This window comes from Triticum aestivum, chromosome 3B, assembly GCF_018294505.1.
Source record: "Triticum aestivum cultivar Chinese Spring chromosome 3B, IWGSC CS RefSeq v2.1, whole genome shotgun sequence".
Taxonomy (NCBI): Eukaryota; Viridiplantae; Streptophyta; class Magnoliopsida; order Poales; family Poaceae; genus Triticum; species Triticum aestivum.
In genome coordinates, this window is record NC_057801.1 from 178,236,615 (window position 1) to 178,252,873 (window position 16,259).

A 16,259-nucleotide genomic window follows, 5' to 3' on the forward strand; every position below is an offset into this window, starting at 1 on the left:
CAACGCTCACTGTTTATCCAATCGATCGGCTTCAGTTAGCAGCAGTAGCGAAGGAATCGCTCCATCGGGTTCAGTTAACAGCCATCGATCGATCGCTCGGGTTCAGTAACGCATAGCCTGTAGTGCAATCGCTCGGGTTCAGTTAGACGCCAACGCCTTGCTCAGGTTCAGTTAGAGCCAACGCCTTGCACACACGCGCATACGTGTACGAGAGAAACGCGCATCGCTCGACCCCCGACCTCCCACCGTAATCGGCAACTCCTCGAAATTTTCCTCCCCTCGCTTATACCATGGTTTTTTCCGTCATGGACGGCCCAAAGAATGTCATGCAACTGCGTCTCCGGCCCGCCCAGGACGAAAAGCCCATTTTATGTCATGATTTTTTGTCATATAAGTAGGAGCCCACCACATCTATGATGATACCGGGTTTTGTCACAATTATCGTCACAGAAGTGTCATATGTATGATAGAAAATAAATTCGTTCGGCCCAAAATGTCATGGATGTGTCTTTTTTTTGTAGTGTCAACTTCTGCCTTGAAAGTATACAACAGTTGAAATGAGTCAATTCACTTACCATAGATGTTGTCAAGTGCCATTTGTTTCCCATAGAACACTCTCATGTATGGCACCTCCAGGCCATACTTTTTCTTCAGGTTCTTCTGCAACTGTCTAACTCCAACCTCTGAATCCTCTAAAATGCAGTTCTTAACAGCATCACCATCCCATCTGCTCTTAGCTGACTTCGGCCTTTTCCTTCTGTTGACACTTGGACAAGTATGAGCAGTCTTGTTCACTTTGACCTGCAATTATGGAAGCTGAAATGCATGTTAGGACATATGTGGTGCAATAGATAATTGAAATAAAATTTCCATGTAACTATGCATGCATCCAGTGTTACTAACTTAAGTTAATACCTGAAAAAGTGTGATATGCCTCATTAAAGAGGCATGCATCCTCCACCTACACCTCTTATAAGCACAATGAACAGTCGACCTGGTAGGATCACTTTTGTCTATTACAAATTCACTTTGAGTCTTTATTGAGAAAGTGGCTAGTGCATTCATATAGTCTAAAGCACTGGAAAATATAGTTCCTTCTTTTAGAGAAGGATCATCTCTGTTGTACTGCACATCTGGCCTTGCATCATCTGAATCCTCACTGTATCCCATGTCCATGTCCTCCTCCAACTCATCTTCATCTGGCTCATCAAACATTCCTTCTGGTGGTGGAATATAATCTTATTCCCCCTCCTCATCATTCTTTTTGGCCTTCTGCCTTGTAACAAATTGTGGGGAAAGCCTTTCATCCTCATCATCTGTAGGCCAATCATCAGGAAGTCCTTCTTCAATATTTGGATCAGCAAAATCTATGCTACTAGTAGGACCTGCATGACTAGGAACTTGCACTGTTGGTGTTCCTGGTACCTGCATAGAGCTCTCTCCTGCATTTGCAACTCTGTTCTTACTAAACTCGGGTTGTGAATTGTTAATAGTTATTTTTCTCCCCCTGGATTGATGGTTTCTGCCTCTAGAACTAGTAGATTGTGATCTTATTCCACTTCTTTTTGTCTATCCTCTTTTTCTCTGTATAAAATTGATCTCTAATTTGATTGGGACCCAAGCATGTGTTGTAAACATTTTTCCTAGCTCATCATCACATTGGACTGGGACCCAAACATCACTATAAATGTCCCAGTACCTGAATTCTGCTGCATCATGTACTCCCGAGAGGTATTTAGAAAAAATCAGATATCTAAATTGTTCAAACTTCAGTGTGCTCTCCACAACCAAAGGAAATGAGAACTTGTTTCCCCTGCTTTTGTACCAGCGGGAACTAGTAGTGTCGTTTGCATCCTACAATCCAGACAAATATGTCCCACCCTATGGATAATCATGGAAAACAGGAAAAAAACGCACCAAATTAGCACTACAAACACAGAACCAACAAATACAAGTACAATAACTAAACAAAACAAAGAACATGCTTCAGATCTGAAACAAAGGACTTACCCAAGCGATGCATCCATCGCTGGCGTTGTGCTCCGTTGTTGGCCGTCGCCGCCGCAAGCACTGTCACCCTCCATCCGCAGCATAGCAGCATACGGAGTCGGACCAATGGAATCTCCACCGCGGCCGCCATTGATCTGGAGATTGCTTGCCGGAGATCGAAGGCGCTAGGGTTAGGGTTAGGTTATGCTATAATTTGGGGGAAGAGAGAGCGTGCGGGTCAAGCGAGAGAATGATAGATAAATGCATTGAACAGATAAGATTGGATCAGAGGCAAATATGTCAAATTGACGGCGAGTTAGCGGTCAAACAGCCTTGACCGGACGGAAACGGCACGAAGGGGCATTTCTATAAGTGGAATCTGAGTAAGGGATCCAGTTAGGGGCATAGATGTAAATGTCCCTGGATTATATGGCTAGGAAAAATTGGCTAGGTCTTCAAAACTTCAATCCGCAACAATGGGATGGAGCGCTATCGATAAACCATTGGTTAAGAAATCTTATATCCAGTCAGCATGGATCCCCAAAGGAAGACCATGGCTTCTCTTATTATGCTCAACTTGTGGAGGCTTTGAGATGAGTGGAATGATAGAGTGGTTAGGAATACCTTCACCTTGCAATCGAGCATCCTCGCCAAAATTAAGTCGCGGGAGGCAAATAGATGTATCATGGGGGATAAATTTTTGGGGAGTAACCCATTCCTCTCGGACTAGTCCCGAATCAAAACCAAGATTTGGTTTGTGAGATTGAACATTGGGTCTTGGCATCACATGGCTCAAGGACACAAACATCAGAGAAGGGGCTGACCAGAGGAGCGAGGAGGAGCATGACTGTATGTGTCCCTCTTCTCAATCTCTTAGTGGTGTGTGGAGGAACCAACTTTATATGCTGGTCCAACACGCCCTCTACTTGCAAGGTGGGACTAAACTTTCTTGCTTTCTTTGTCATGGATGGATGTGCCATATGGGCCTCTAGGATTTTTCTAGGAATTATTATAAAACATGAATGGGCTAGGCCAATAATTCCAAAAGTTAGATTATGCATGTCAATCATGTTACAACACAAGATGTGCATGTCATTTAACCATGTTGAAGGGAACGAAAGTGCTGGTGATGACATGTGTTTTGGATCTAGCTTGTGGGGAGGCCATTGCGTGTCGGTAAGCTTTATGCTTGGCTCGAGATCAAGACATCGACCTGATGGTGATTGCCTTTAATTACTCAGGTGCTACCCGAAGTATTGTGGATGGGAGTCTTGGTAAAAGCGCCATGATCATCTAAGAGATTATAGAGATGAAGAAGGCTTTTCCTAAAGTTGTCTTTAAGCATGAAGTTAGAGAATCAAATGTAGACGCTCATACTATTGGTAGAAGCTGATTAGATCTTATCCCAGGCCAGACATGTTTGGCTTTTGGAGCCTCGGCTGTGTGAACTCTTCCATTAATTAATAAAGTAGTTGTTTGTTTTTCATAAAAATAAAGTTGAAGGGAATGAAATTTACTCGAGCATAAAAGAGCAAACGTTGTTGATGGTGCTCCTAACCATAACTAAAGAGTAAAAGGTGCACCAATCAACGTTATCATATCACACGGGGAGGAGGAAGGCTAGACCATGCATTGTGGGATGCAACAAAAGTTGTTGTCAACTCAGACAACTAGGATATAATACAAAGCATGCAAAAAGGAGGAAGGTGTTTTGGAGCAGCTGTTGTGGTGTTTGACGATTGCTATTATGAGCATGCTTGGATACGTTTTAGTCCCATGACTAAAAGTAGTGGGACTAAAACTTGCTAGTCTCACCCATGCTTGGATCCAAATACTAAAGAGACTAAAATCTAGTTATTGAGCATTTATTATCCTCCAAACCCTCCAATCCAGAACTAAGGAGAGGAATTAAATGAGGAGAGAAAGAGCTAATACATATTTTAGTAGGTTTCCCATGACTAAAAGATTTTAGCCTCAAGACTAGTCCTAGCCTCTCTTTAGTCAGGGGTGCTTGAAACTTTAGCCTCTAAAAGAGACTATTTTTAGTCAGACTAAAAATAGTCCCTTGTATCCAAGCACCCTCTATATCATGCGAGTTCCCAAAAGTTCTTTTTGAGCATTGTAATATAGATGCTAATATCATAGTCCACGAGATTACGAGCATGTCTTCGAGGTCTCCTTGTAATAAGTGATTTGAAGGACCCTAGGAAAATCACCCCTCACCTCTTAGGCTGGTCACAATGGGGAAGAACATAAGCTAGTAACTTCACACTTTCCTAGACTATGTTACTACCTTCATAGTGGGTAGGAACATCTATGTAGTGTCATGCAACGATGTATTTATTAAGTTATAGACTCATTGTTTCTTGAAGTGTGTGATGTTCCGGTAACTTAGCTAGTTACCACAAGCACCTCTCTCTTCATTAAATACGTGCCACATAAGCAAAATTGTATTGGAGTGTGTGATGTTACTTCTAAGTTCCTCCCCACTGTGACCAGCCTTAAAGGATGTAACCTTGTTATCACATGAATAAAGAGGGATGTTGGTGTTATGGAAAAAAGTGCACCTATCAACGTTATCCTTGGGACATGACTCGCCCCGTACAATGCGATATTATGTGGATGCGTGCTAAACTAGAGATAATTAATATAGATTAGAGGGGTGCAAAATTTCAAAAATGCATTACTTTCAAACCGACCATCCATATTGAATTTCACTTTTTCACCGTTACGTCCATCGTGACAAGATCTTCGAAACTAGATCCCACATGAGTACATTGCAACACATTTTTTGAAAAATTAACTTTGTCTCAAAAGGTACGTTCCTATACAAATGTGCTTTTTCTAGAATGGCCTGATAAATTAAGAATTGATTTGATTAAAAACATTTTTTAATTGCATCTCAGCAAAAATGGCCACTAAACTCCTCCTTCGCAGTCTTCGCCCAGGGAGGGAGAGTGGGGGGAGGGGGGGTTGCAGTAATTTTAGAAAAATAATTGTGTTACAAAAATCAGGTTTCTGCTGCAAACATAATTTTTCATCACAAACCGAGAAGCCTAACACATGCTATCATTGCTGGAGGTAAAAAGCAAGTTCCTCGAATATAGTTCCTTCCCTGCATTAAATGGCCACCATACATTTTTTTTCATCGCATATGCTTGTTTCTTTTTTCTAAAACATAGTACCTCCGAGCGATTGATCCGATATATCATCTTAAGGTTTACGAAGTTATCATTCGTAGTCAATGAAAACTTAGTGATAAATGCAAGTTTGTGTTAGGAACCAGTACTTTTCTATATATCAATGCAAAGCTAAAAAAATGTATTAAAATGCCTTTACCAATGTGTCGGCAATTCTATACTTGCCATAACTTAAAAATAGTCAAGTTATTGATTTGTGAGGGAAAAGAAAATTTATACCATGATTTTTTTTCTCGGGATGTGCGTTGAAATGCGACCTGTATAAAAAAGACAAATTCGTGATCTAGGAGGATGAATAATATCATGTGTTAAAAAGCCTCAAATCTGTCTTTTTTGCACATCCCTCATTTCAATGTATTTCGTCCTAAAAATTTACACACTTGTGCACTATGCCTTCATCTATCTTTGTATTTTTTTCCAAAGTTTTTTGAGATATAGATTATGAATTTTTACGAAATTTGATTTTTGCATTTGGGGGTCTCCATGGAGCTCGGCCTCCAAAAGCAATTTGCGCTATTGTATATTTTTTTCGTCTAATTGCTCCAACTGCTCCAATTTCTGTTCTTTCATGCACCTGCTTTTCTTTTTTCTTTTTTTTTTGAGGGAAATGCACCTGCTTTTCTAATGGCTTTACCTTTATGTGCGTAATAAGGTGAGCCTTACAGTTCAAATAGGAATATCACGTATTTATTGTGAGATACGGGCCGGCTACAAGAGGTGGTCTCATTCTCAACGACAAAGAGGCCGAGATAGCGAGAGCACGTGTGCACGGGAGCGTTTTGAATATCCGGGGCTTCATTAGTTAACTATGACCATGACCACACACACACACACACACATAAGTATATAGCCTGCAGTATATACGTAACGCACGGAAGCTAGTCTCTGTCAGGCGGCTGGTCGCTGGCTAGTTCTCGAAGCTGCAGAGGCGGTCGGTGGCGAGCCTGCCCTTGTGGGTGCTGCTCTTGTACTCCTTCCAGGTGAACTCCCTGTAGCGGCTCCGGCCGCCGTCCCCTAGCAGCTGGCGCAGCGGCGCCAGCCTCTCGCCGAACGGCGGGCCCCCGAAGAAGATCGTGGACACCCTCGGCCTCTCGCTGCTCACCACCACCCTGTGCCTCACGCTCCTGAACCTCCCGTTCGTCAACACCTGCATGCACGAGGACCAAATTAATACGATGCGTTGCACCTGAAACTAGTCTCTGCGTAGTAGTAATACTAGTGTCTTATTAATTCATGCATGCATATGCATGCTCGCATTATCAGCATTCATCATGCCAGGGTTTTCACGTGCAGGGCTCAAGGGGGCGGGCCCTGTACTGTACACGACTGCGTGCTGGCCGTATGCATGCACATACAGTGCTATATATGTAGCCTCGTGCTGCACTGCTGCTGCCCTTGTTTGATGTGGACACTCGAGAGAAGGCTCGAGACCGGGCACTGATCATTATTGACTCGATCTCGTTTGCTCGCCTGGAGATCCATGCACCCCCACAGTAAAAGTGACGTGCAACAGCAGTAGCAGCATCTAGAGTAGCATGCACCGAACTTACGTCCTTGAGAGAAGTACTCCTACCGTGTAGGTGTAGGTGTAGGTGTAGGTGTAGCAGAGCAGGAGCAGCGCGACGTGTAGGGTGTACGTACCTGCAGGGCGTCGCCGACGTTGACGAAGAAGGAGTCGGCGTCGGGCGGCACGGCGGTCCAGGAGCCGTCGCGCGCGCAGATCTCCAGCCCGGACGTGCCGTTGGAGCGGAGCACGGAGATGACCTGCGGGTCCGTGTGCTCGCCGAACCCCGTCAGGAGGCGGCCCTGCAGCTCCGGCCGCGGCGGGTAGTGGTTCACCCGGACCATGCTGTCGCTCTCCGCGTCCGACACCAGCCGCGACAGCGCGTCCGCCGGCGCGACCCCCAGCCCCTCCGCCATCAGCTCCAGCACGCCGCACGCCATCCGCCGCACCGCCGCCGCGTACTCCTCCAGAAGATCCCTGACAACAAAAAAAAGACCACCAAAATATCACTCAATGCATTTCTCGGCGACACCGATTAATGAATGATGTCAAAAGAGATGCGGATAGAGATGGGGCGCGGCGGTGTGGAGTGCAAACGGCAGCACGTCACCGGAGCGGCAGAAAGGCAGCGTACGTACGTAGCTGGACGGGCGGCGCGTCGACACGGATGCGCGGCGACGCCGACACGTGCGAACGGAGCAGCACGGCAAGTAGAGAGTGATCGAAAGGAACGGGCCGACCGTTACGTCGCCGCCGCACGTGAGTCAAACGTTAAAGATTCGCCGCCTCCGTACGTCGGCCGCGATAAATAGTGAAGCTCCACGCGGCCACGAAAGGCCGACCTTATCCACGGAAATTCTCCTTATATTTTCAAATTTGCTTTTCAGGAACTCTAAACTATTCAACGAAAAAAAATCCCACAGCTTCGTGTTTTAGGGACCTGGCAAATTGACTGGTGTTGCTAGCTAAGATTCACTTTTGGTACACTTTAGGAGTTCAGGTAATGCTCTCCAACTGACAGTGATTGGACTGTTCGAACACGCATTTTGAGCAGAGCAGATCATGAGAGGGCGGGAAGAAAAACGTGGCGTGGCATGTGTGCATGTGCATGTGCATGTGTTTGTCAGCGGAGGGAGGGGGTGCCGGTGCAGACGCGGAGGGCGCATGTAAAATGTACGCGTGCATGGGTGGCGAGCGAACGAACTCACCGCAAGGGGCAGGGGGGCTCGGACAGTGACGCCACGGCGGCGCCCGCGCACGGCAATGTCCAGGACGTGAAGGAGGCGGCGGGCAGCGCGCCGGCGGGGGTGACCCCCAGCATGACGTACTCGATCCACCCGAGGTCGCCGGAGACGCCGATCCGCTTGCTGCCGTACCCGAGCGGCCGGCCCGCGGCGGCCTCCTTCTCGGCCTGCGGCAGCGCGAAGAACTCCGCCGCGGCCGCCTCCGCGGCGCGCACGAGCTCCGGCGGCACCCCGTGGCCGGTCACCTTGAAGAAGCCCTGCTCCTCGCACGCGGACACCAGCGCGCGCGCCGCGGCCGCGCGGCCGGGCCCCGGGGCGGCGGACAGGTCGATCGCCCGGACGTGGGCCAGCGGCGGCTGCGCCGCCGGCAGCGCTATCTGCTCGAGCTCGCCCTTGGCAAGAACCACCATGGTCGGTCGGCTTCTTCTTCCTTGGTCTCGAGGAAACAGAGGAGAAAGCAGGGCAGGAAGGTTTGATCGAGCAAGCGCGAGAGCTCTTCGAGTCGAGTGATACGAGCCGAGCTCGTTGCCCTCTATTTATAGGCGCACCGGCCCGCCCGCCGGAAGTTTGGGTTGGTACAAGTACAGCCTCTGAATATTCCGCGCGCTCTGCCTGTGCACCTGTGACGCTGTAGTGCGTTGATCTGGGCCGTCAGATCGAGCACCAATGGCACGGATCGCTAGTGTCATCATGGGTTGCCGTTTCGCTCATCGTTACATTAGATCGGTAGTGTCCGTGCCGGTTTAATCCCTGCCGTCTGAGCACTTCAGTACGTACGCGGAATGTGTGTTTTCTACGTCAGTGATGACACATGGCTCACATATTACGATTGTTTTGTTTTTCGGTTTAGAATTCCTTGCTGGCGACACAGAAAATCTTGAAAGTCCATCATAGTCACACTTCCAGAAAACTTACTTGGGTCAGAGCCTTCAGCCTTCAGAGCGATGGCCGATCGGGGTCACTTTCAATCTTGGTCATCTTTTGACGATATTGCTTACAAGTTACCACCATGCGGACGACGTATACGAGTCTTTTTGCCAATACCTGCAAAATGCTCTTGAATAGCCAGGCAAGATACTTGTGGGTCTTAAACACTGAGCATAATAGTATATACATGGACCAATAATGCCGTGGATTTGCCGTGGCGTGGTGGTACAATGCACTCCAGCAGAATAGGAAAATACTTGTGCAGCACTTGCTCAGAGGACCACAAGGATAATATGTCCGTCCGGGTTCATTTCCTTCTTCAAAAATAGGAATGGACTGCATGAACGGGGAGCCCCGCTGAGCTGTCCATGCTAAAAAAATCCTCGCCAGGTGCAAGAGATAGACGCAGATAACGTGTGCTGTATGCCTATATTTATCGCTTGCGAACCCAAGAACAATAATCTCACGTTCTAGATGGGCCTTGACGTCTTTTGGCCACATTAGACCAGCACGCATTTTGCCAACTTCGGTTTGCTAATCGCTACTGAAGATTGGGATCTTTACAGGTATCCCAATAGCTCTTTTTAATCACGATAGTTGGAGACGCTCACTGATGGTCTGGGAAACACATTAAGCAGATCCACAACCCTCTATTCATGTAAAAAAAAAGGGTACCTATGTGAGTAGGCTATGGGGTCTCTATTATCCGTGTTTTGAAACGAACTATTATCCGTGTTTGTCAAAAAAAACTCATCCTATCTTAATGAATGAAATCAGAATGCTGTTTTTCGTCAAAAAAAATATTATCCGTGTTTGTGACGAAGGCAGTAAGATCCAAGTTACACTTAGAAAGGCTTCAGAGAAGGACGGCTGGAGCTTGAGTCATTTTCAACCTTGGTCATCTTTTGACAAAGAAGCCACTGCAAGTACCTAACAATATGCTGATTTACTATTTATAATTTTTCTGTTTTTTTGGAAAGGTTTAATTTATTTTGCACCATTCCTTAGGTTTAATATGCTTGAAACCATTTCCTTTAAAGAAACAGAAACAATATTGCAATAGCAAGGGGTTCATGCTAATAATCCTCGCCAAGCTAGCTGGTGCAAGAAATGTATGCTAATAAAGTGTGAATGCTTGTAACTTGCAAATTCCAGAAATCTCGTCTATTCAAAAGATAATTGTCTCAATTATGCTGGTATGTGAGTTTAATTAGTCAATCAACTTGTAATGCAACTGGTAAGACCTAAGATGGTGTGGCCCAGCGGCGAATCCACGTTATAGCTGTGGGATCAGATGTCCCATAGCTTTTTTGCTATTCCATTATATACATGTGTGTATCTATATATAAAAACTCCAAAAATCATGTAAAATATGTGATAATAATCTCTTTGACCCCACAGATTTATTCCTCCTGGCGCCGCCGCTGGTGTGGCCAATACTCCACTGATTCTGATTTATAAGATGGTCGATGTTACACTAGAAAGGCTTGAGAGAATGATGGCTGGATCTTGGGCCATTTTCAACCCTGGTCATCTTTTGATAAAGAAGCCAGTGCAAGTACCTATATGCCGATTTGCTATTTATAACTTCTCTAATTTGTTTCAAAGATTTATTTTATTTTGCACAATTTGTCAGGTTTAATACACTTGAAACCATTTCCTTAAAAAAGTAGAAACAATATTCATGGTAACAATCCTCGCCAAGTTGGTGCAAGAAATATATGCTCATAAAGTATGCTATGTTTGTCACTTGCAATGAATTCCAGAAATCTTGTGTGTTCAGAAGATAATCGTCTCAATTATGCTGGTATGTGAGTTTAATTTGCCAATCAACTTTACTGCAACTGGGAAGATGGTGCGGCCAGTACTCCACTAGTTCTGATTTGTAAGATGATTGATGTTACACTAGAAAGGCTTGAGAGAATGATGGCTGGATCTTGGGCCATTTTCAACCTTGGTCATCTTTTGATAAAGAAGCCATTGCAAGTACCTATATGTTGATTTGCTACTTTTCTGAATTTTTTCAAAGATTTATTTTTTTGCACCATTTGTTAGGTTTAATACGCTTGAAACTATTTCCTTTAAAAAATAGAAACAACATTGCAATAACAAGGTGTTCACGCTAACAATCCTCTCGCCAAGCTAGTGCAAGAAATATATGCTAATAAAGTGTGCTATGTTTGTCACTTGCTAATTTCAGAAATCTCGTGTGTTCAGAAGATATCGTCTGAGTTTAATTAGCCCATCAACTTTACTGCAACTGGTAAGATGGTGTGGCCAATACTCCACTAGTTCTGATTTGTAAGATGATTGATGGTACACTAGAAAGGCTTGGGAGAATGATGGCTGGATCTTGGGCCATTTTCAACCTTGGTCGTCTTTTGATAATGAAGCCACTACAAGTACCTATATGCTGATTTGATATTTATAATTTCCCTGAGTTTTTTCAAATATTTACTTTATTTTGCACCATTTGTTAGGTTTAATATGCTTGAAACCATTTCCTTTTTAAAAATACAGGAACGGTATTGCAAGAACAAGAGGTCATGCTAACAATCCTCGCCAAGCTAGTGCAAGAAATATATATGCTAATAAAGTGTGCTATTTCAGAAGTGTTCAGAAGATAATCATCTCAAGTATGCAGTTTAATTAGCCGATCAACCACTTACTGCAATGGTGGTGATCTATACTCCAAGAGTTCCACATAGGCATATACATCTCATGCTCAGCCATGCAACATTGACGTATGTTGAAGTACATCACTCATCTCTACTAGTAATACTCCTTTTTTCATGGTTGTGTGGCCTTCATCCTTTAGGGTGTGTAGGGGGAGGTACTCTTTATTGTTTTGATACCGATGAAATAGCCAATCTCATAAAGCGGGGGGAAACCCTTTTTCGTAAATAGCCAATCTCATGTTTCCTTTCAAGCTTTTTCCCTTTTCAGATAATTGCCTCCTTTACGTTTTACCAAGTAGATTTCTTTTTTCATTCTTTTTTTGCTCATTACCTGTTTTTCTAATGGACTTTTCAAAAATCTTGAAAAGTCAATTGCACGATTTTTCTTTCGTAACCCTCAATAGAAAGCTTTATGTGTGTAAAATGTTTGGTGCATCAACTCCGACCCTGTTCTAGAACAAGATGTCACGTTTTGGACCAACTCGCTTTCACATTAGATTTTGATAGTAACTCATATAATCGAAATGGATCCGATCGACTAGTCGACATGACATGAAAAGACGTGGGATTCGACTGTGGGAATTAAGATATGCACAAATAAATAAATAAATAAATAAAGCTATTATGCAATTTTCGGATTGATAGGGCTACGCGCATTGCAGGCAAAACGAGCAAATTTCTTAGCGGGAAGAGAGGATGGGCCCTATCTTACAGCGGGTCGCCAGGTGATGTTCCTGGGTCGCGTCGCCTCCATGGTTTCTCGTCTAGATTTATTTTGCTAGCAATTGTTCTCTTCTTATGTAAACCATGTCGCCGTTTCCTTTCAGAAGTTTGGCCATGGCTTTGATGTTTCGTCTCTGGTTCTGATTTAGCTTGTGTACTGTGGGCTTGGACCCCGGGGAGAGAGAGCGATTAGTCAACGCCGGGCCGGCCGGTCTTAATGACCATCGCCGTCAGGCTGTCGACTGTCATTGACGAATTTGTTGCACCCTGAGCATCAATGCACCGCAGCGAGCGTGATCATCAGGCCATCGTTTTCCCGCCCACTGTGCCTGAAATCGATCAACGCCCGCAGCATGCATGCATGCATGCTCAATCGCTTATTACACCTGCCTGCCTACTGTGTCGCACGGTCTCTGTGATCTCCATCGCGCACGTTGCACTGATTTCTTTTAACGCATAGTATTTCCTTTGTAAAGAAATACTCCCTCTGTATATACAGCGGGAGTACAATTGAATAGTTTCAAAAGGTTAAGTCAAAATAGCATCTTGAGATTGACAAAATCAACACACGCGTCTCATAGTTGACAGAAACGTCTCATTCCATCATACAAACATTGTCAGAAAGTCTAAAATAAATTCAGAAAAATGCGAGCATCGGTGTCAAGTCTAAAACTTAAATCCCAATGAGCTAGAAATACCACTATCGTTATCCTTCTAACCATCCAACATCACTGTTGACTAGTATTTCTTGCTGTCACGGTAACCATACAATCACAGATTGATTCGCCCGTTACACTGTTGACTAGTATTTCTTGCTCACACGGAGTGATGCCAGGTCCGAGATAAGCATGTTTGTGGCCTAGGGGTATCTTCAAGATAGACCCGTAAACCTTACGCCGGACTGCTCTGTCCGGACCGCGAAAGCCATCCAACGCTGACCTGTATCGGTCCGTGGGACGGTCCGGATGCGATTTCTCCCGCAAACCGGAGAGAAAGGGGGGGTGCGGGAGTCCGGATCGATCCCAAACCCGTTTCTGACCGCCTTGGCCCACCAAAAAAACCTCCCCCTCTCACTCGCGCTCCCGCTCTGCGCCAGCTGCCCCACAATCATACCAGTGTAGAGCGTGTCGCTCCGCATTGAAGACGGCTCAGCGTAGATGCGACCTCTCACTGCCTCCGTAATTGAAGCGGCTCGTCGGCCGAGGGCGCCGTCAGCTGCATGCCCGGCTGAACACGCCTCCTCATCGCATTCATACGCCTCCATTAGACCCGCGTGGAAGCCGAGAAACCTTCTCCGGTCACACGTCCGCTGAGTGGGCCGGCATTAAACACAGCGCCGACCGAGCTCCTCCCGTTCGCCCTCTATTTATACGAGGCTAGATGCCGGGCAAGAATCGCACCCTCCGCCACTCCCATCTCCTCCTTCACCATTTTCTCCACTCATTCGATGGCTTCCAAAGATCAGTTCTCCGGCATACAAGCCGACTGTGTGGTCCGTCGAGCCCGCCGGATACGAGCGAGGCAGCTTGCTGCTCCAGCTCCCGCTCCTGACCCGACGGAGCAAGTTGCCGCCCCAAGCCACCGCGTGGTTTAGCAACTTGCCGCTCTAGGCCAACTCGATGAGGAGTGGCGGGTTGCTCCACCCCGGCACGGCGGGGAGCAGGGTGGCACGGGCATCGTCGCGCCCAATGCCTGCGACCGCGCCATCTGACGTCGACGCGCGCGTAGCTGCGCTATGCACGCAGAGAAAGAAGCCGGATGCGTGGATGTAGACGAGGCGGTGGCCCACACGTCCGCGTCTGCCGCCATCATCGAGGAGAAGTAGAACACGGGAAGTTGTCGCCGCTTGGGTCCCAGGAAGGGCACCGCTGGTTACCCGACCGGTTCTCCTTTATCTCAGACCATCATGGGCACCCGCGTGAGCTCCACGGAAGCACCCTTCCGCTCCGGCTGAAGCATCCTCTTTGCCGCCCCGATGAGCGGTGCAACCGGACGTAGGAAAGATACGGGGGAAGAACATGCCTCCGGGGCTCCCGGCAGTCCGGTTATTCCTGTCTGCCGGACAGGGGGAAGACAAGCCGCGGCAGGCCATAGACTAGTGTAGTGTATCCTTGTCGCGGGAGTGGAGCTCCGCACGATCGTACGTGCGCATAGTTTTAGCTTTTTAAGTTGAAAATACGTTCAAAATGTAACCGTTCTCGTTCGGTTTGTATGAAATCCATCATGTATGTACGAAATCCGGCCGTGTTTGCATGAATTTCATGCGGTTTATTGAAAAAGAGTTTGAATGTATGCGGCTAGCTTTGGATGACGATTTTCCGCATCCATGCCCGCAGACTGATCTTCCCTGTCCGCAAACGAATGTGAAAGGATTTTTGCGGGTTGCCATTGAAGATGCCCTAACCTGTTATATGCGCACGCCACGCGTACGGTCGTTTTTCTTTTACGACAGGGCCAGCCGTATAGCTGCAATCACATTTCTCCCTCGTGCTTAAATAAACTGAACTCGAGTGGTAGGTTTGATGGGATGATGATGCGGCTTGCTCTGTGCTATGCTGGCCGTTTACGTATACATCAATCGAGTAAATCGACTAGTTTAATGGTGGCTAGCTGGATATGCATGTCTGCGGTTCAGGTTCGAGTGCTATCGTGCACAACCGATCACCATGTCTATCACGCACGCACAGGTACACCACACACCCCAAAAGTGTGCTTCTTGTGATGTAAAAGGCAACTTTGGAAGTTGGAAGAGAAACTCCGCAACAACTTTGAAGGCGATACACACAGAACTTATATGAGGAAACAAACTCTATCACCACTCAAAAACAAAAGAAAAAAAACTCTATCTGTTGTGGCAGCTGCGAATCTCGCGAAAAGTGAAGCATTTTGGCCAGAAGGTGTTGAGAGGAGCTCTCCCATGTTATGGCGTTCTTGCAGGAAGACACATACCTCTAATTACCTAATGTCCCATATGTAAGAGAGGGATGAAAGATACCCAACACCATATTTTTACTTGCCCGCGGGCAATGAAGGTTTGGACGCGGCTTAGTTTGAATGAAGTGATTCAAAAGGCTGTTACTAAAGATCAATTGGGTTCTGTTATGATAGAGTCTCATGAGATAAAATGCCCAGGTTGAAGATTTACCACAGGCAGAACTGATCATTATGGTCGCTTGGTACATTTGGTGGCAACATCACCAGTGCATCCACACCCCGGAACAAACTGCTACGTTGATCAAGGTTTATCGCCACTAATTTTGTTTGAGCTTGTACTCCAAACCAGCCGGGTTAGAAACTTAGAAAAAAGAATCATGTGTGGAAGAAGTCGGCGACAGGAGTGGTGAAAATCAACTTAGATGCATCATTTTATGATGATACTCTGACGGGAGCCGTTGGTGCTATTGCGCGAGCATGGTGAATTTATAGCAGCTTCAACATGGTACCTGCCTCGTATCAGTGATGTGGATTCAGCAGAGATCATTGCTATTCGGAACGGGCTGTTGTTGGGTGCAGTCGAGTGTTTAGTGAGTCTAATAGCACCTTTGCGGTTGAAGCAGTTGTCGAAGATGAAGCAAACCCGGGGCACGAGCTTCCAATTATCATGGAATGCAAACATTTCGTCCGAATTTGCTACTACGTCGTTTGGCCACTGCTTTAGAGAGGCCAATGAAGTAGCTAATGGCCTTGCTAAAAACTGTTCTGGTATTAGATCATCAGGCTTTGGGATTCGACCGTCTCTGATTTGATTTCTCCATTGCTTGGCCATTATGCCGCAAGAAAAACGACTTAGCCATTACATTCGTCTGGTAATTATCAAAAATATACATATGGGGATGGGGAAACAAACGTATATACAAGTCCCACGTTGTTCGACTCATGTCCACGGTAGCCGGTAGGTACGCTCAATCAGTCCCGTAGATTGCACGCGATCGCTGGAGGCGGCGTCCACGTAGCCCCAGCCTCGCCGGCGACCACGTCCGTAGCCGTAGGTACG

At 46.2% G+C, this 16,259-nt stretch overlaps 1 protein-coding gene across 1 annotated transcript; it reads right to left on the reverse strand.

Annotated features, from left to right (window-relative positions):
- Positions 1–5,854: 5,854 nt before the first annotated feature.
- On the reverse strand, positions 5,855–8,451 carry LOC101290665 (gibberellin 2-beta-dioxygenase 3). Its single transcript, XM_044492041.1, has 3 exons — positions 7,902–8,451; positions 6,831–7,170; positions 5,855–6,336 (listed from the first exon to the last, which is right to left on the reverse strand). Exons 1-3 carry the CDS (start codon positions 8,345–8,347, stop codon positions 6,097–6,099), a joined length of 1,026 nt encoding a protein of 341 aa, XP_044347976.1. The 5' UTR covers positions 8,348–8,451; the 3' UTR covers positions 5,855–6,096.
- Between the last annotated feature and the right edge of the window lie 7,808 nt (positions 8,452–16,259).